Below are 21,585 nucleotides of genomic sequence, written 5' to 3'. Positions count from 1 at the left end.
ATTATAATATTTAATTTCCTTTGGCATAAAAGATCCAAAAGATAAGCTACTTTGTAATAGTTTTATATTATTTACAAGATTCAATTTCCAATGAAATGATTATAAGGAACAAGAACGAAAAAGAAATTGGAAAAAAATTGAGGGATAAATTAGGCATTTAATAAATTAATGCATGTTTTGATTGTATTACTAATACACAAAAAATGATGGTATTAATTATGCATAATATACTACATAATAGAATGCATAACTAATGCTTGCATTAGTTATAAATATATCAAATAAGATAATAGCAATACATAAAGCTAATACATGTATTAATTTTTTTTTTTTAATCACACTCTACCAAACGATCTAAAATCATGTTAACCAAATTTGAATTGATTTTGCCACTCCTACCCTCCATGGGTTTCAGGTTTCGACTTGAATCGAAGTGTTCCGGATTCAAATACATTTAGATTCCTACGAACAAACAGAGTTGCATTCCCTCTTCCCCGCTTTATTAACTTTGTGAATAGCAAAAGCAAAAGTTTGTCCAAGAAATATAATTTCATTCCCTTGAGGACTGAAGTAAAATTTATCAAATCACAGGGGCAGAAACCTCAAACTTTCGTTGTCAAAGGGTTCGATTAAACCAACAAAAAGTTCCCTGGTGAGGACAACACAGTTGAATGGGAGATTTTGCAGAAAGCCCTCTCCCCTATTGAGAGAACTAAGCAATTTTCATTGACCCCTAAACAGCAAGCAGCTTTCATTTTCCCTATCTATATATATTCAGCTACTGAGGAATTTATCATCTCTGTGTTGTTGAGTTTGTGCTTTACCTGAATCTAAATCTGCCCCAGCTGTTTCACCACTGTAAAATGTCGAAATCATCGTCTTCAAAGTTCGTTCTGAGTAACCTTTATCACTACATTTTAACAAAACCCCATCAATTTTCAAACCCAAATGCTACTTCAAGAACTGGTATATCTCATTTCCTTTCTAGTCATTCCAAGATAATCGAAAAACCTTTTGTTAATCCATTAGGGGTTTCGAATTTACAGAGAAACCATTTTTCGTCTTCACTATTCCCGCGGGTTTTGCAAAGCCCTAGTAAGAAGAAGTTAGACCCAGACGGTAAATTGTTAGGGTTTAGGTATTTGTCGATGAAGAGTTCTGGATTGGGTTCGAAAATGAGTGGGAAAAATGTGTTGAAGAATCCGGTTGGAGATGCTAAGGAGAGGGCTATGCGATACAAGGGTGCTGTGGGTTTGCAGCTTGAGGCATTTTGGAAGAGGAATTCGTTAGTGTTATTTGGTGCTGCAGGTGTTATGGTGTGCATTTTGCTTTGGAGGGTTTTGTTTGGAATTGCTAATACTTTTATTGGATTGTCTGAAGGCATGGCCAAGTATGGCTTCCTTGCTCTTTCCTCCGCCATTGTCGCCTTTGCTGTGAGTTCTTCTCAAGTTTCTGTTTGTCGTTTGTTGAGATATATGTGATGTTTAAATGAGCATGTGTTTCCCGAAATCAAATCTTTTTTTGAGTTGTTTTTTTTCCCAGAGCTTCTGAATATGCTAATGTGCGTCCTTACTGTTGCTTCATCTGCTTTGTCTGTTGTTATTTTGCTGTCCTATTTTTTTGTTGCAACCATGCTTTGGAAACTTCTTTTGAGCCGAGGGTACATCGGAAACAGCTTCTTTATCCAGCAAAGGGTAAGGTCTGTGTACATCTTATTCTCCCCAGGCCCCACCTATGGGATTATACTGATTGTGTTGTTGTTGTTGTAATTGCATCCTTACTGTGACTTAGCTGGTATTAGTGTCATAATGTGCCCTTATCCACACAAAAAAAGTTATACCGTGTCTTAAAAAGAACTGTTAATTTGAGAATTGGAATCATTCTTTGTGAACGAAAACTATTAGGACTAGCTGCTAATTATCCCAAAACTTAAACTACAACTATTTCTACACCAAGGGACCTATTTAAGAACTTATTGAACAAGTACTGGAGCTGATCTTACTTGTATTTTGCTTTGCATCCTCTGTATGCTTATCAGTGAAATGCTTGCTTTATGAAAGATAAATAAAACCACAAATATGTCTATGAAGGACCTTTTTGTTAGGTAATAGTAATAGAATACAGGCGCTGATCGGAATTTGTCAACCTCGCAAAATCAAAGGCTTAACATATAACTAGTTTTGTGAAAATCTGATATTTGGACTATGAACTTCAAGTAACTATCAAACTTGTGCACATTATGTGGAGCTCAAACACCTTCATGCTTGGTTGGCTGGGACTATATTTAATCTTGCAACTCTCAGGAGACATTTGGTACGGGGATGAGATAAGCAAAGTTATCCCTGTATTGGGATATCCCATGGATTTACTTACCGCACCATTAATATGGGACAACTTATCCCATCACTCTATAGTAATGGTAGGATAAATAATCATGGGACTAATTAATACTTCCAACCAAAAGTAGGACAAAATAATCCTACATTTTGTCTCGGAATTATTATACTTATCCCTCATACCAAACGACTCCGTAAGGAATTGTTTAATGTTTTCAACAGTGGGTGGTCTATGATTAAAAGTCTCCTAGTTTTCTTTCTTCTTTCTAAGTTTTGAACTCTTGCTGATCGAGCATGCTCTGTACTTCCTATAATTATAGCTGAGAAAACTTTTTTTGTGATATATTAGGGCTTGTATCTTCGCTCAAGATTTACCATCAACCCTGATAAGGTATACAGAATGGCAATGAGAAGACTTAATACAGAAGCTGGAATTCTTGAGGTTATGGGTGCTCCACTCTCGGGAACAGACTTGAGAGCATATGTGATGTCAGGAGGTGGTATTACTCTTAAGAACTTCAAGCCACGGTTTAGGGGCAAAAGATGTTTTCTGATTTTCCCAATACGAGGTTCTGAGCGGAAAGGTTTAGTAAGTGTTGAAGTCAAGAATAAGAAAGGCCAGGTTTGATTTCAAATCAGCTGCTTCTTTTGTTCTATATGATGAAGCTTAACTCCGTGCTGTTGCAATTTTCTCGTCATACCTGAACATTGTCACGTATCATGACGTTCAGAACTGCTAGTGACTTCCTTTTTTCAGACTAATCTTGCCTAAGTGGGAAATTTAAAACTTTAAAGGGATAGTTTTTATAGCATCGTGAACTATAGAAGGCTAGAAATAAGAAATAGATACACGACAAGATCAAAATTGATAAACATGCATGGGATAGAGAGGGTGGGATCTAAATTGGTGAAAGTGCACATGGTGGCAAGATCAAAAATTTAATGTAATATGTAATCTGCTAAATCAGCTCAACCATATTTAAAAAAGCTGGCATCTGAGTTGAGTTTGTTTCCAACTTAAGTAATAACTTAAAAGTTTTAACTGGCATGACAAGTTTGAAGTGTTGAACTCGGCCTATGAGATATTGAGACTGCAAGCATTGACATTTTAGTAAAAGCTTTATCAATAGAATATAGGATGTCAAATTTGTGATCCAGTGTTATCGAGCATTATTTTTCCATCTTTCCAGAAAATAAAAACAAAAGAACTGAAAAAAGGAGAATTTATCACAATGTGACATCCTATTTCTCGAAATATAATGAAGCTTAGTATTCATGTTGTGGGCATACATTCGGGTTGATTGGTCTTATAATTTTGAGCTAGTTTGTTTATAGAGCCCTACCTTTTTCAGTCTGGACTAAAAGAGGCCATAATATATTTCGTCAAATGATCATCTAGAGTTTAGTGTTTCTAACTGTAATTGACTAACATATTTTGTCACGAGAGATTTTCCAGAAGTTGAAGCTTCCTGATTTGATTACTAAACCAGATAATAAACAATGCAGAAGAATCTAACTGTTTTCTTGTTTACTCTAGTCTTGCTTATGCTAAAATTTATCCTGCTATTTGGTCTGCAGTATGATATGAAATTATTGGCAGTAGATATACCGATGGCCTCAGGACCTGACGAACGTCTGTTCCTGATTGGTGATGAAGAGGAGTACAGGGTTGGTGGTGGTCTTATTGCTGAGCTAAGAGATCCTGTTGTTAAAGCAATGGCAGCAACTAAGGAGTTTGAAGATCGTGACGATTTGGAGGATGAAGAGGATGCTGAAAGAGAACTTCAAGAAGCGGAGAGAAGGCACCAGGAAGAAATTGAAAAGCTTGACAAAGGTGATTCAAGATAATTAAGCTGAAGGTTTTTTGTATCCATTTGGTTTTACATTGGAGTTGTTTACAAAGGCAGTGCACAGGATAGAGAGCATCCAAAGACTAACAATGCTCTAACTGTTGCGTTTGCAAGTTCCCTTTACCTCTCAGTGATTTAACAGAACTATATGGCATGCACAGGCAGGAAAAATAGATAATACACGCAGAATTCTCTGTAATGGTTCGTTGTTGGCAAATAAGTATGTTGTTCGAAGTATCAAATCCTTAATGTAATTGGTTCACGCTTTGTTTCATCATATCCAGCCTTGTGGGCCTCCTGTTGGTAGAAATAAATGACTACTTTGTTTGACATCAAGTGCTAGCCAGCTTACCTACATCTTTGGTCTTTTTTAAGGATCAGTAATGCAAGGTAAGACTAGGTAAGACTGCTTACGATACACCCTTGTGGTGGGGTCCTTCCCCAGACACCGCGCATAGTGGTAGCTTTAGTGCATCGGGCTGCCCTTTTTAATGCTGTTCTTGCATACTTTCAAGTATTTCTTAGTAGTACATTAAGAATCTGCCGTGAAGAATCAGTGACAGTTTCTGGCATTTGTGTCACTTTTCACCTGGAAATGCATTGTGCTGTGCGTGGTGTTCCGTCCAAGAAGCAGAAATGAAAAAGCAAAGGATTGCTCTCGACCAAAATTTGCCCAAAGTCTCCAAGCATTGCTAAAGTAAATGGAGGGAGGAGCGGCTTCTTAAGTGTAGCTTCACAACAATCGTCATATTTCCTTCATCAGGACAAGTGCAACTTCTTCTAATCACAAGTTTAGGCTACTCAATAAAGAAGTAGGATTCAAAGAGAAATAGGATCCGATTTTCTATCTATTCATAGGAGTACCAAATTTGTTTATTGCATGAACATGTACAGTGATGACCAATTGAGTTTTCTTTTAGGCACTATTACATTAAATGAACTCAAACTAACAAGCAATCAGGTAAGCGGCAAAACTCGAAATTACCACTTGAAATCTCAAAAAAGAGGTAGCACTTTCTCCTTAATTACCTGATGAAACAACACACGAGAAGGCTAAAATACGTAAACCAGAATGTCACGCAGAGTAGATGAAAAAATATCAATTAGGCAGAAATTACACCCAACAGGCAAAAAGTAAACAAAAATTACAAGAAGGGAGGGGATGATGCTAGGACAGGATGTCAAGATGCCTCTCTCTCATCACTCCTTAATCTTACTGCTTACCCAACAAATGAAACTTCATGGCTATAAGCAACGGTGGAAGCTTCACATGTCCACGTCCCATATTCATTGCCCGAATTGCCTTGTAGCCTTCTTTTTCCAGAACTTCAGCTATTGAAATATCTCCTGTCATTACAATTCTCCCATCCTCCTGGAAAATGAATTAATTAGTTGTGTTCGTCCTGTGTACAGTTGGTCAAAAGAATTTAAAAAATATTTTCTTTAAAAGAACATGTTACTTAAAAATGAGGAAATGATTTCCCCACTGAAAGTGTGAACAATTGGAGTCCGGAACCATTCTATGCCACCAAACTAAAAAAAAAGTACCAAACTATGTCATATATTTGAAAATGTACCAATCTATGCTTAACTCACAAAAATTGTGAGTTATGCACATATATCTTTAAAGGAAGGCAGCTCACGGTGTTAAATTTTTGAAAAGTGCATAACTCACAATTTTTGTGAGTTATTCATTCTTATTTTAACATAACTCACAAAAATTGTGAGTTATACATTTTATTTGTCACAAAAATTGTGAGTTATGCATTCTTATTTTAACATAACTCACAATTTTTGTGAGTTATTCATTCTTATTTTAACATAACTCCAAAAATTGTGAGTTATGCATTTTATTTTAACATAACTCATAAAAATTGTGAGTTATGCATTTTATTATAACATAACTTACAAAAATTGTGAGTTATGCCTTTTACTTTAACATAACTCAGATAAATTGTAAGTTATCCATTCATTTGTGAGTTATTTAAATAATGAAAAACGTTTCCGAAATTTTATTTAACATATAACTCATAAAAGTATATAACTCACTTTTTTAGTGAGTCATACATTTTTTTTATCATAACTCACAAAAAAAGCGAGTTATATTCTTTTTAAATTCTCCTATTTAAACACCCGTATACATTCATTCTTTTTATATGATTTTCAAATTCTTCTTCTTCTTTTTTTTAATCATCTTCAAACTCAATTTATCTTTTCAAAACTTTATCAAATTTTAGAAAATGAATTCTGAACGTGTTAAAGTTACACTTATTCACGAGGGAAATACAATATATTATAGTATGTCCCCCAAATCCAATGCGAAGTATCCAATTTCAATTGGTTATAGAGAATTTGTAGAATTAATTTTTAGAAAAATAAAAATAAAAAATAATGATTTTGATTTATTTATAGTCGGGCAGTATCCAAATTCCTTCTCATCTCAAGGAATGGTAAATTATGGAGAATGGATTATTAGTGATGATGAGTCGTTGACTGAATTTCTGAGGGCTCCTTGTGACTATGCTAGTTAAATAAAACTGAACATTCTTCAAGTTTATGTTAAGAAGGAGCGTAAAAATCATCTTATGCAGTCTCCGATACAGACAAATGTGCATACACAATTTGATGATCCAACAAGTGATGTTAATGCTCATTTAACTCAGTATAATACTTTTTTGACATGAATTCTCTCAATACATCATGCCGAGTAACATGCCAACACAATTTTCAATACCTGATTTGAATGAAACTTTGAATGAAAGTGATCGGTAATTTTTCTTAATTTGTGTTATTATTAATATTTTATATTTTTAATAATTTTTTGTCCATTTCTTATGTCATATGGTATATTTTATTTAGGGACTTAACGCTGGGTGACACGAATAATGTTGATTTATTTGAAAATGACTATAATTATGGTCAATTATCTCAACTTGGATGGATGCACAATGCTGGAACATCTGCAAATGTTCATTTGTCACTAAGCTTGGATACTGTCGATTATTATCGGTAGGTCTAAAATATCATCGCTAATAACTTATATTTGTTAATTTTATGTGATTATTATTTATATTGCTAATTTCATGTAATTATTATTCATGTTTTTTGAATGTACTAAAATTATTTTATTATTTGATATATAGGAATAATGTCACGCGAGATGAACATGTTATCACAGATGATATTGAAAATGTTGATCAACCAAATTCTGATGAATTGTCACAAGGCGATGATAGCAAACCTAATAATGCCGAGGGAGGTGAATGCCCCTATGAGTCATCATCGAGTGATGATGATATGAGGTCCAATTCTGAACAAAGAGCCATGTCTATGAGTCCTTATCCTCAACAAGAATCAATTTCACAGTCAACTTCAGTCTCAGTACCAATAAACAGGCCTCATTTTTATTAAAAAGAAGTTTCATTTCTTGATCATTTTTAGGAAGGATCAGATGTGTTTATGAATATGCATGAAGATGTTTTCAAAATTGTGAGTTATGTTAAAAATAAGAATGCATAACTCACAATTTTTGTGATTTATATTAAAATAAAATGCATAACACACAATTTTTGTGAGTTTGTTAAAGTAAGAATGAATAACTCACAAAAATTGTGAATTATGTTAAAATAAGAATGCATAACTCACAATTTTTGTGATTTATATTAAAATAAAATGCATAACTCACAATTTTTGTGAGTTTGTTAAAGTAAGAATGAATAACTCACAAAAATTGTGAGTTATGCACTTTTAAAAAAATTTAACACCGTGAGCTGTCTTCCGTTAAAGATATTTGTGCATAACTCACAATTTTTATGAGTTAAGCATAGATTGGTACATTTTTAAATATATGACATAGTTTGATGTTTTTTTTAGTTTGATGCCATAGAATGGTTCTGTTGAGCTTATCAAAAGTAAAAATATCTAGGACTCGTTGAGGGAAAATTTTAACATGGGCCTCACTCAACCAACAATAATTGTGTGAGGCACCATTTATTTATGGACAAGTGTATTTATGGGCCCCTTTGTGTAAGCACATGTCCCTCTTTTGATCTCCTATTTTGATCTTTTTTTCTTCTTCTTTGTTCCTACACTATACTTCTTTATTTTAATTTCTCTCCAAATTTATATATTCGTTTTTTAATGGTTAAATAGTTAAATTTAATCATAAATTTGAGCTCATAATCTTTAAGTTTTTAGGTAAAATTTATATATTCAAAAACTAAGTAAAAATTACTATAAATCATAATTATTGACCAATTCAAAATATTTTTAAAATATATCAAAAAATTACTATCAATTTTTTTTTTATTTGAATCTCGAAATTGAAACTAACACATAAATTGAAAGAGAGAAAGTATATCTTAGTCTTTCCCTGTCTCTTTTGTTTTTTGGTTAGTTAGTATCTCTCTCTCACTTATATTTTTTCAAGTTCTTTTTTTTTTCGACAGTTTTCTTTTGTTTTAATCTTTTTTAAAATCAATTTTATTACTCCCTTAATTTTATTTATTCGGTCCGATGAAAATAACTTTTCTCTTTATTTATTTATTTTAACAAATAAAAGTTTCATGCTATTTCTTTAGTATTTATCATTAAATAACTATATAAAGTATTAGTAGTTAAATTTAAATTTTCAAAACATAATCAATAGGATTAATTTAGTAAAATAATATTTTAATACAAACACAATTTAATTTATGTATAAAAAAATAAACTCATAATAAAATAGTGAAAGACATTCATGTGTTATTAAATAACATACAAATTACCGACATAAATTGTGGCGCAGTGGATGAGGCTGCTCCACCCTTGATAAGATGTCAAGAGTTCGACACTGGGTACAGAAAAAACTCTGTTAGGAGCGCTACCACTTTAATGGGCCCTGCAACGCATGATTCGGATTAGTCGGGGCACCAGATGGGAAACCAAAAAATATATATTTAGAGTTTATGGACAAACCATGAGTTATTTTTATTATCATTAAATTAACTTGAAATCAGTTACGAATTTTTAAAATTTCATTTTTGTTCATTTAATCTTGTTTTCTCATTTTAAAATTTTTTTATTGAAAGTTTTCTGGCAAAAAAAATTTCCCCAATTTTCACAGATTGAAAATTTTAACAATTAATATCTTATGTATTTCTCTAAGTTGAGGGTCTATCGAAAACAACCTACCTACTTTATTTGAGGTAGTGATATGATCTGCGTACATTATACCTTTTTAGATCCACTATGTGAAAATATACTACGTATATTATTATTGTTGTAATATCTTATGTATTTATTTAAGTGTGACAATAATATTAAAAATAATATTTATTTTTTACTTGTTAACAAATACAAAAAAAAATTGAATCTTTAACGAACAAAATAAAACAAAATCAAGGTAATAGTCACATTGATTTTACAATACATAAATTCAGAAATGTGAAGAAAAAAACAAGAGTAAGGAGGAAAGATAAATAAAAGGCAAAAAAAAAAAAAAAAATTAATGAGGAAGAAGATAAATTAATTAAGTTAATATAATGGACCCCTAATATATTATTTTACCAATTTAAAAATCCCTGATACAACTAATACTAGATGGGGGTCGCCCATGTTAAAATTTCTCCTCGTTGAGCTTATCAAAAGTAAAAATATCATAATATGGGCCCCACCATGTGATTGTGAAGTTTTGACGCATCTTGAATAAGTAGTAATTTGAATTTTATGCTTTCAAGTTCATCATTGTGCCATGTTTGGTTTGCAGTTGAATTCAGAGTACGCATCATGGTTGCCACCAAAACTAAAATGATGAAATGAAATAGGGAGAGAAGTTTGGACATGAATGACTTTCCCACCTAAAAGTGCACTATCAAAAGTTCCTACTACAACAAGTCTACAATACTTAAAACTAAAAATATGGAGTACATCCAAAATTAAACTTTGAATTAACTTAAAGATCTCTATGGACGAATAGCTAGTGGTTTTACGAGGGAATTATTTAATTAGTCAACTCTAATGTTTACCCTAGACATACAATGCAAAGAAAGAAATACTCCTACAAGTTAAATCCCTCTATAAACAACCAAGTACAAGTCAAATCCTCTTTGTTTGGTACCTTTATTCCTTCTCTCCTTTTGGCTGCTTTAAACAAATAATGTTGTGCCAACTTCAGAGAGGATGAATTGACATTCTACCAATCATTATAAATGACATGTTCAAATAAAAATTGGAAGCTTTTACAATTTTATAATAGGCTTGACAGAATTAAGCCAAGTTTTAGATCTCTTAATTAATAGATCCAAAAACCACAATTATGGTTCTGGCACTTAGTATTATATTAATCGATTGCAACGCTCCTATCTTTGTTTGTCGATGCTAAAAAAACTAGGAAATTTGTCATTGCACAATAATGATTACCACAAGGAAGAAATCCCTAGAGGATGTTCATTTTTCATCATCACCATATGAAACAAACGCCGAACAAAAAATAAAACAATTCTCAATGACTATATATGCTAACAAATTACGGGATTTAATTGATTTGGATTGCAATAAAATGGATTTGAGCTGAATAGATAATCCAGAGTCAACTGATGTAGAATCACTATGCATACTTGAGTTTATGATGAATAAATTATAATCTTTGAGATTCGAGGGTCTAAGATGTAGAGTTGTGTATTTGTTACAAAATTTTTCTATTTTTCAGAAGAAAAATTGAAGATGGACTTACATTGTAGATATTTAAGTGATTTCCTAATAAATAAGCATAATAACACGAATTTTTGGTCATCTACAAGACCCAAGAGTTTAAAACACTTCGGCAAGATCACTAATTTATCTAGGAAAATTTATGCGCATATCCTTTATTTGCAAGAGAAACATGACAGCTGAGTCTTCATTTTGGGAAGGGTTAGGACTTAATTAGGACCAGGGAAAGAGATGAAATAAAAAGGACGTTTTGCTTTCTCGATTTTTATATTACAACAGATGCCTATTGATTTCTTGATTTTAGTCCTTTTTGTATTATGAATTACGAAAATAAAAGAGAAGTAAAAAAACCTCCCAACGTGATTGATTAACTCCTTTAGCAACAAACTTATTCTCAAGAGAATTATGTTTAAATACTGAACTTGACTATTTTCTTAAGCTAATTGGCAAGTGATGTGACTATTGAAAATGTTATGCTTATTATTGACGATATAGTAGAGTTTATAAGAGTCATATTCTCCTCCTTTTCTTCTCTTTTTTAAGAACTCCTTTATATAATACTACCTATAGTTAATTTTTATATATATATATATACGGTAAAGGAGGATATAAAAGTAAGAGGAAGAAGATTTTGTGGAGTAAAATCGGGATGTTACTGATTTTAGGTGCAAATCAAGCTAAAGTAAAAATGGCAGGTGGAATTATGCACATGAGAGAGATTATTTGATAAAAAAAGGAAATATAAGTGGGTAAAAACAGAAAAGGTGATGAGAAAAGAGCGGAATTTTTTAAAAATAAATAAAGAGAGAATACGTTTATTTCTTAACTTTTCTTATTTATTAGCTTACAAGTTGGGATAATATCCATGAAAATACCTGAAATTTAATCAAATTTTCAGTGGAGCATATTGAACTTTGCAGGGTCCTATTACCCCCTATACTTTTTAAATTGAAATTAATTCCCCCCTCTCCCCCGGACTTTTTTAAAGTGGAATTAATCCCCCCTCAAAACGTATACCCAGTTTTTTCGGTGGGAAGTGCGGTGCACGCGCCATTTCTTCTCTATTTTATCACTTTTCAACATTTTTTCACAATTACAACCATATTAAATATTCCAAATGATTCCATTGAGTTTATGAAGAATGTTTTTCAAATAATCGAATGGAATCTTCCATTAATTTTCTATTGAAACTCGGAAGATTCAATTAGCGAGTTTCATTAATGTAAGATTCAATGAAAATCGCTAATTGAATGGAACTCGCTAATTAATGGAACTCAAAAGATTCGGAAAATTTAATTTCATGATTCAATTTTTATTAATGAAACTCGGAAGATTTGAAAAATTCATTAATGGAACTCGAAAGATTCGAAAAATTTAATTTCATGTATGAAGCTATTCAATCTTCCGTTAATGGAACTCGGAAGATTCAAAAAATTTCTTAATGGAACTCGGAAGATTCAAAAAATTTAATTTCATGCATGAAGCTATTCAATCTTCCGTTAATGGAACTCAGAAGATTCAATTTCCATTAATGGAACTCGAAATTAAATTAACGAGTTTTCGAGTTTGAATCTTCCGAATCACCCATTGAATTTCAATTAGCGAGTTCTATTAAATTATAACCATTGAGTTCCATTAAATTTCAATTCAACAATGGAGAAACCATTTCTCCATTGTTGAAGAAAGAAGAAAGAAGAAAGAAGAAAGAAGAAAGAAGAAAGAAGAACGAAAAAATAAATAAAAATATAAAACTTTAAATAATTATAAAATTAAGGGGCTATTTGGCAAAAAAAAAGAGTTTAAAACTTTTTTAATACTGTTCACGCGTTCAATGCGCATGAATCACACGCAGTGTGCCAAGTGATAGATATATGCCATTAAAATACGAAAAAAAAGTCCGGGGAGTAATAGGACCCCCGCAAAGTTCAGTATACTCAACTGGTAATCCGGTCAAACTTCAGGTATTTTCGTGGGTATTATCCCTTAAAAGTTTGCTTTGTTATTCATTTTTCTTAAATTAAGGAAATTGATCAATGAGAATTATATTCTAGCTTACTTAGTACATATATTAATTTATATAAATAATGTTATTTATTTATATATGTATACATATATATATATATATATATATATATATATATATATATATATATATATATATGAGGAACTATTTTTTATTGTGCTTTATGAAAAATATTTTTATGTGAAAATTAATGTATTGGATTAACAAATCATTTTCTCCGTGTTTTAAAATTAAATAAAATTTACACATCTATAACATAAATAATTTAGTTTTGAATACACTTTTTATTCTAAAATCAAATATGTACACCTTTGTATTAAAAGAATTCTATAATTACACCTTTATGGGTATAATGTCCATAATTAATTAAAACATAATTATTTATTTATTTTCTCCTTTTATGAAGTTTTCCTCATTTTAAAAATTAAGTGCTAAATTAAAAGGTAACCTACAAATCATACTAAAAATGAAGTAACGATTGATTAATACTCATTAATAGCAGCAACTATTAATATAGCATTATGAAAGAAACACAAACATTTCGCCCTGAAAGCCAATTAGCGCTCCTATAGGTCATTTATCTCTTAACATTATCCCTCCATACAATGATATTTGTCCACTATTAAGTTGAAAGATATCCTAAAAAATAATAAATAATATTAATTTTTACTATATTACTCAATATGTTAAATTTAATGTTTTGAGAAATGTATTAGATAATGAGTAATATTTAATATTAAGGGTAAAATAAGTACAAATGAATAAATTATCTATTGATTTTTCAAACTAGACAACATATTATTAAATATCTATTTTAATATAGTAAACAATTTAAGATAGACGAAGTTTTAAAAAGTACTATCTTTATTATATTTTTTTACGTTGAATGATCATTTTTGGAATTTTTCATCCCAAAATTAACGTGCAAACAAATATGATGGTAAGTAAGAATTAATAGAAATATCTTAATGATTATGTATTAGTATTGAAAGTAAAATTTCATATTATATATCAAGAAGTAATCAATTTTTATTATGAAATATAAAGTAAGAACAACAAGAATAAAGAGAGAGAAGAGATGAGATTTCTTTACTTGGGGATGAGAGATTCTCTTGGATCCTTAAGGATTCTTGATGAGTGAATTACAATGAAGGATTCATAAATAGACAATTACAATGAAGGATTCATAAATAGACATTCACTATACAACAACAACAACAACAAACCCAGTGTATTCCCACTTAGTGGGGTCTGGGAGGGGTAAGATGTACGCAGTCCATACCTCTACCTCTGATGAAGTAGAAAGGCTGTTTCCGAAAGACCCCCGGCTCAAGTCACGAGATATCACACAAACACATAGTACAGCACAGAAGCAGATGACATAACATAGATACGGCACCCATAAGGAATATAAAACAGAGTAAAGCAGGAATGCAGGAATATACAGCGGAGGAAAGCACACATATTCGTAATAAACATGGAACACGGAACACGGAACATTGAATACGGAATCATAACAGGAATACACCCCCACCAATTTATTCCCTACACTAGCGACCCGAACTGGCCCTAATCCTCTGCCGTAATTCGCATCTTCCATACCTTCCTATCTAGGGTCATGTCCTCGGTGAGCTGTAACTGTTCCATGTCCCGCCTAATCACCTCACCCCAGTACTTCTTCGGTCTACCCCTACCCCGTCTAAAACCATCCAACGCTAGCCTCTCACACCTACGGACCGGGGCATCCGTGCCCCTCCTCTTCACGTGTCCGAACCATCTCAATCGTGCTTCCCGCATCTTACACTCCACTGAAGTCACACCAACCTTCTCCCGGATAGTCTCATTCCGAACTCTATCCCCTCGGGTCAGTCCACACATCCAGCGCAACATCCGCATTTCTGCCACCTTCATTCTTTGGATGTGGGAGTTCTTAACTGGCCAACACTCCGCTCCATACAGCAAGGCCGGACGGACTACCACCCTATAGAATTTGCCTTTAAGCTTGGGCGGCACCTTCTTATCACACAGCACCCCCGATGCGAGTTTCCACTTCATCCATCCCGCCCCAATACGGTGCGAGACATCCTCGTCAATCTCACCGTTACTCTGGATCACGGACCCGAGATACTTGAACTTATCCCTCTTCCCTACCTCCTGTGCTTCTAGCCTCACTACTACCTCATTCTCCCGCCTCACGTCATTAAACTTACATTCCACATACTCTGTCTTGGTTCTGCTCACCCTGAACCCTTTAGACTCCAGAGTTTGCCTCCACAACTCTAATTTGTCATTCACACCCCCTCGAGTCTCATCTATCAGGACTACATCGTCTGCAAAAAGCATACACCACGGCACCTCCCCTTGGATACGCCGCGTCAACACATCCATTACTAACGCAAACAAAAAGGGACTAAGAGTAGATCCCTGGTGCAATCCTGTCAGGACAGTGAAATGCTCTGAGTCTCCTCCCGCCGTCCTCACCTGGGTTTTCGCTCCCTCATACATATCCTTAATTACTCTGATATATGCCTGCGGTACTCCACTCACCTCCAGGCATCTCCAAAGTACTTCCCTGGGGACTTTGTCGTACGCCTTTTCCAGGTCGATGAACACCATGTGCAGATCCTTCTTCCTCTCCCTATACTGCTCCACCAACCTCCGTACCAGGTGGATTGCCTCCGTCGTCGAGCGGCCGGGCATAAATCCGAACTGGTTTTCCGAGATAGACACTATCCGTCTCAGCCTCACCTCGACCACTCTCTCCCAGATCTTCATAGAGTGACTCAGTAACTTAATCCCCCTATAGTTATTGCAACACTGAATGTCCCCCTTATTCTTATAGAGGGGGATCATGGTACTCCACCTCCACGCCTCGGGCATCTTTGCCGTCCTGAAAATTTCATTGAACAATGCAGTCAACCACCTTACACCAGCCTCTCCAACGAACTTCCAAAACTCCACCGGTATCTCATCCGGCCCCGTCGCCCTACCCCTTCGCATCCTGCGGACTGCCTGTCTAACCTCGTCTACCTTAAAACGTCTACAATAGCTAAAATCCCGACACTCCCCTGAGTGCTCCAGTTCCCCTAACACAATAGCTCTGTCCCCCTCGTCATTCAAGAGCCTATGAAAGTACGACTGCCATCTCTTCTTTATGTGGCCGTCCTCCACCAACACTCTACCGTCCTCCCCCTTAATGCACCTCACCTGATCGAGGTCACGACCCTTCCTCTCCCTAGCCTTAGCGAGTCGGAACAACTTTTTCTCCCCTCCTTTCCTCTGTAACCCTGCATACAAGCTCTCAAAAGCGGCCGTCTTAGCTGCCGTGACCGCTGACTTCGCCTCCTTCCTCGCTAGCTTGTACTCTTTCCTGTTTACCCGCTTCTCTTCTTCGTCCTTACTTTCCACCAACTTAGCATACGCCTCTTTCTTGGTCTCCACTTTCTTCCCCACCTCTTCATTCCACCACCAATCTCCCCGATGATGTCCGGCCCGGCCCCTAGAAACACCCAACACCTCCCTTGCATTCTCCCTGATGCACGTTGCCGCCCTGTCCCACATATTATCCACATCCCCCCTACACTCCCACACCCCCATTCCCGCCAACCTCTCCCCTATCTCCCACGCATTCACTGGCGTCAAACCGCCCCACTTAATTCTCGGTCTACACTCCTCGCTCCTCCTCTTTCTATTCTTCTTTATACCCAAATCCATAACCAAGAGCCTATGTTGGGTCGAAAGATTCTCACTCGGGATGACTTTACAGTCTTTACACAACGCCCTATCCCCTTTCCTAAGCAACAAAAAGTCAATCTGGGTCCTGGCTATCGCGCTCCGAAAAGTGATCAGGTGCTCGTCCTTCTTCGGGAAGCCCGAGTTCACCACCACCAGCCCAAACGCCCTCGCAAACTCCAATAGGGTCGCCCCCTCTTCATTTCTCTCCCCAAAACCAAAACCACCATGCACATCCCCAAAGCCTCCCGGTAGCGCCCCGATGTGCCCGTTGAAATCCCCTGCTACCACAATCTTCTCCGAACTGGGCACGCCTCTCACCACGTCCTCCAAAGCCTCCCAGAACCGCATCTTCTCCTCCCCCTCCGATCCCACATGCGGCGCATAGGCACTACACACGTTCAGGGTAAACCCCCGAATGACCAACTTAATAGTCATCAACCTATCGTTGATCCTCTTCACCTCCACTACCTGACCTCTAAGCTCTTCATCTACCAAGATGCCAACTCCATTCCTACGCCTGTCGCTCCCAGAGTACCACAGCTTGTAACCGTCCACATCCTTAGCCTTAGACCCTACCCACTTAGTCTCTTGGACACACGCAAGGTTGATCCTTCTCTTCCTAAGAATCTTCACCAGCTCTATGGACTTCCCCTGAAGGGTCCCTATATTCCAAGACCCAACCCTCAGCCTACCGTCGCTAAATAGACATTCACTATATATGGTAAATTAGACATTCATTATATATGGTAAATTAGACATTCATTATATATAGTAAAGTAGACATTCACTATATATGGTAATATATTTATAACACTCCCCCTTAAATGTCTAATTGATAGATAATGTGTCTCGTTAAAACCTTACTAGAAAAAATACAGTGGTAAAAAATCTAGTTTAATAATAAAGGAAAAATATAAAATCAGTGATGTTGCGCTCTCTAAGGCTTGAAAAGTTATTTATCTTTTATGTGCTTTTTTGATATTTTTTCTCCTTTAAAAGATGAAAAATACACTTTAAAATTTTTTAAAATATTAAAAATAGCCATATTTAATTCCTTTACATCAATGCTATTAATCTCCACTTTTAAAGCTTTCCGTCACAATATATATGTCTTTTTATCTTCTAGCAATAAAAAGATATATAATTAAATAACAAAGAATTAATTCTCACTCCATGTGATGAATATTTAAACTCTACTAATTGAAGATTGTTGTCGTCAATTTTATAGCTAGCACAGGTACTCATTTTGCTACCACCAATTTTAAAATTTTATTAATTTTCTTTCTACTAGATGCTATTATTTATTTATATTTTTCCTTCTCATTTTGTTTTTTCTACTATTTATTTTATATTTTTCTTATTCTTTTGATTTTGTTGATCGAAGTTGGAAACATTGTTCTATTGAATTGTGTATAGTGTATTAAATTATATTTTTTTTTGGTGTCTCGTTGATTTTAATTTTGTACATCTTTTGCGGGTTAATTGAATTGATTGATGTGCATAGTTGCATCATTTGAATTATGGAGATATTATTAAGTTATTTTTAACTGATATTTCTTGGAATCATGAAAAAATGATAAATATATATGTCATTACTTTTCTCATAAAGGTTTAATTGATCAAAATAGTGTATGAATCTACAAGTTATTTTCTTTTTGACTAAAAAAAGTTTTATCTACAAATTTAATTTTACGTGAAAAAAATTAATATTAGATAGTAATATATGAGTATATCATGTTTTTGTTTTTCCCCTTCTTATGGATGTTTTAAATTTTTGATTTCTAAAAAATATTTTAAACTTTTAGTGATAGTATATTATATAGAGTGAAATGAACCATATCGCAGTCTCCATATTGTGGCAAGTGATCAAAACTTCTCAAGTTGAGATTTTAAATATTTTCTTTTGAGTATTTCTTTCGTATACATCATTTTTAATTATTGTATTTTTTTTTATTTATAGTGAAGTTACGCTGATTTTAATTGAAATGATAACCATATTCTTAAGAATATTATTCGGATTACATGTAAGTAAATTGTGTTTACAAGAATGAAAAAGACATCGCATAAAGAGAGACTCAAAATAAAGATTTGATGTTGGAAGATGAACAACAAAAATATAACAAAAATTATTTATATGTTTATGCAAAGATAGATTTAAATATTCACAATAGCTTTAGAAATTATATAAAATGAGTTTAAATATTCTCTTTTTTTTCTTTTTTTCTATTTATAAAATAAAACGTCGAACTATATCTTTATTATTGTGTGCATAATAATGGGCATGTGAACAGTCTCCATTTCTTAAGAATTTATTATATAATGAATATGGTATTTTTTGTTATATTATAATGATCATTTATGTGAATTTTCGGTCACTAAACTTTTGAGAGTAATTAAACTTACTTTTGTGCTCTTTTAAATTATATAAAAGTTTTCATATTATCTTTCAACAATGAACAAATCATAATTAGAAGAAATTTAAGATTTGTAGTTGTTTTTTCTCTAAAAAAAATTGATGATGGAGAAATTCAATAAGATAGAGTACATGAGATGAAGTTAGAGCAATATAGTGATGGAGGTGTCAGAGAACTACATAAAAATATAAAGAATTAAGGTTATATGATTTAAGTTACGTCTTTATTATTAAAGAAAAATATACTCAAGACAGAATGGATAAGATTAGATAAAAAAATCAAAAATCCAACTTGACACAAAGTGAAAGTAGAGAAATAAATATGAGAAGTGAAATGAATAACATATATGGACAGACAAAATTCTTCCTCCCTTATCAAATTTTGTTCTTTTTAAATAAAGCAATGATTCACTTTTAATAATCAATAATTTGAAACTGTAAATGTCTAAAATAATATGCAACCAATTTTATGTTATTTATTTTTGTTTCATCTGCTTATATAAATATTACACTTATATGATATGATTTGATTCCCAAAATAAAAATATATAAATTACAAGAATTTTTCATGTAGTTAAAGAGTGATAAATAAAAATAAACTAAAGAATATTATAGAAATTAGGGAAAAGGAGAAAAAAAGTATCATTCTGCTACTAAATATTACTAATAAAGAGCGGAAATAAAAAAAATAATTTTAAAAAAGGTGAAGAAAATAGGAATGGCCAAAAGGTGTATATTTATTTGTTTTGTATTTTTATTTTTTTGTTTCACATATCTTTTTTTTTTAAAGTGTTTTTTTTTTTTTTTTACTTTTTTTGAAAAAATTGAATTGTTTTAAAAAATAATCAAAAAAGAATACATTAAATATATCAATAGTTACAGACACCATTGTTTGTAAGGATAAGAAATTAATTATTTTTATTTTTAAAAAATAAGCTAATTGATTAAGAGATGCTTACCAAATTTACATAACAAGATCTTTCCATTCGGAAAAGGGTCTAATATACCCTTCAACTATTGAAAATGATACACAAATACCCTCCTTCCACCTTTAGGCTTAAAAATACCCCTTCCATCCATCTATTTGACTCAAAAATACCCTTAATGTATTAGAAATGGCTCAAAAATCCCCTTCTTCCTCTATTGGTTCAAAAATACCCCTTCTTCCACCTATTTAGATAAAAATGCCCTTAACATTAAATTTAAGTCCAAAAATGTCTCCTCCTTTATATTATTATTTTTTTGGGTTTCACGTAGGGGTAATTTTTTTTGTAATTACAATTTTTTAATTATGATATTATATATTTTTTGATGGAATAGATATGCATTAATTAGTATATTATTTTTTTGGTTTCACGTAGTGGTGGGCTTTTTTTAGTTACAATTTATTTTATTATTATATTATTTTGAGGTTTTTTTAATTACAACTTTTTATTATTATATTATTTCTATTTTTTTAATTATAATTTTTTATTATTATATAGTTTTTGTGGGTTTTACGACAGGGGTGGGTTTTTTTTTCTAATTATTATTTTTTTAGTTTTAGGTTGGTACCAAGTTATCAAGTAATTTATGGTACATCATAATAGCTATATTTATGGTAATTTTTGTTTTTTCAAGAAATATATTTTTTCTATTTTAGGACTCTTAATTTTCTTCCATATATTTTAGGACTCTTAATTTTCCTATATGTTTCGGGTTTCATATTTATATATTTTAGGACTCTTAATTCCACTCTATATATTTATTTAATAAAATAAAAATTAAATAAAAAAGATTAAATAATTTTATCTATTGTAAAGTCTTCTAAGGGAGAATGTTTTTTTTAAAAAAAAAGTTTTTTTTTTTTTTTTGGTTTCACGTAGGTTTGTTTTTTTTAATTACATTTTAATATATATATAAGGAAAAAGATTAAATGATTTTATCTATTGTAAAGTCTTCTAAGAGAGAATGTTTTTTTCAAAAGATGTTATTATTATTTTTTTTGGTTTCACGTAGGGGTGTTTTTTTTAATTACATTTTAATATATATATATATATATATATATATATATATTCTTTGTATTATTACTATTTTTATGGTTTCATGTTGGAGAAGGATACAAGTGTAAAATATTATGCATTCTTACCTAAATTAAATAAAGACTTAAATTAATTTTAAGTTTTTTTTTTATATAAAAAGTTCAAAACCTAAAAAGAACTAAAAGTCTTCAAAATTTTACCTAAAATATGTTTTCTAATACTTGAGCACATATAGATAATCATTAACTATGAGAGTATTTGCCCTTTGCTAATTATCCTATTTAAGGAATTCTTTTCTAATTTTGCACTTAAACATTAATTCTTTTAAAATTTTTATATATAACTAAAAAAATTAGTGAAAAGAGGACCATTAAATTGTGAATGAATTTGAGTCTAATTAAATGTAGACCAATAAAAATAATGTCATGTATTTAATTTAAATAAAATTATATTTAACATCAGAATTTGTTAAAAGGAGGAAACATTTTTGGACTTAAATTTAATTTTAAGGGCATTT

The 21,585-nt window shown here is 32.5% G+C and overlaps 1 protein-coding gene across 1 annotated transcript; it reads left to right on the top strand.

Annotated features, from left to right (window-relative positions):
* Nucleotides 1-367: 367 nt before the first annotated feature.
* On the top strand, nt 368-4,516 carry LOC107863508. The gene is made up of 3 exons (XM_016709445.2): nt 368-1,433; nt 2,686-2,958; nt 3,915-4,516. The coding sequence occupies exons 1-3, from the start codon at nt 864-866 to the stop codon at nt 4,182-4,184; spliced, it is 1,113 nt and encodes a 370-aa protein (XP_016564931.2). The 5' UTR covers nt 368-863; the 3' UTR covers nt 4,185-4,516.
* Nucleotides 4,517-21,585: the final 17,069 nt, after the last annotated feature.

This window comes from Capsicum annuum, chromosome 3, assembly GCF_002878395.1.
Source record: "Capsicum annuum cultivar UCD-10X-F1 chromosome 3, UCD10Xv1.1, whole genome shotgun sequence".
NCBI classification, from domain to species: domain Eukaryota; kingdom Viridiplantae; phylum Streptophyta; class Magnoliopsida; order Solanales; family Solanaceae; genus Capsicum; species Capsicum annuum.
Note: the sequence above shows the minus strand (reverse complement) of the source record. Positions and strands in the feature narration are given on the sequence as shown.

Excerpts from the sequence above, each read along its gene's own strand:
- LOC107863508 (XM_016709445.2), top strand. The coding sequence starts at position 864 with ATGTCGAAATCATCGTCTTCAAAGTTCGTTCTGAGTAACCTTTATCAC. Across the intron at positions 1,434-2,685 it reads CCGCCATTGTCGCCTTTGCT|GGCTTGTATCTTCGCTCAAG; the intron begins GTGAGTTCTTCT and ends GTGATATATTAG. Across the intron at positions 2,959-3,914 it reads TCAAGAATAAGAAAGGCCAG|TATGATATGAAATTATTGGC; the intron begins GTTTGATTTCAA and ends TTTGGTCTGCAG.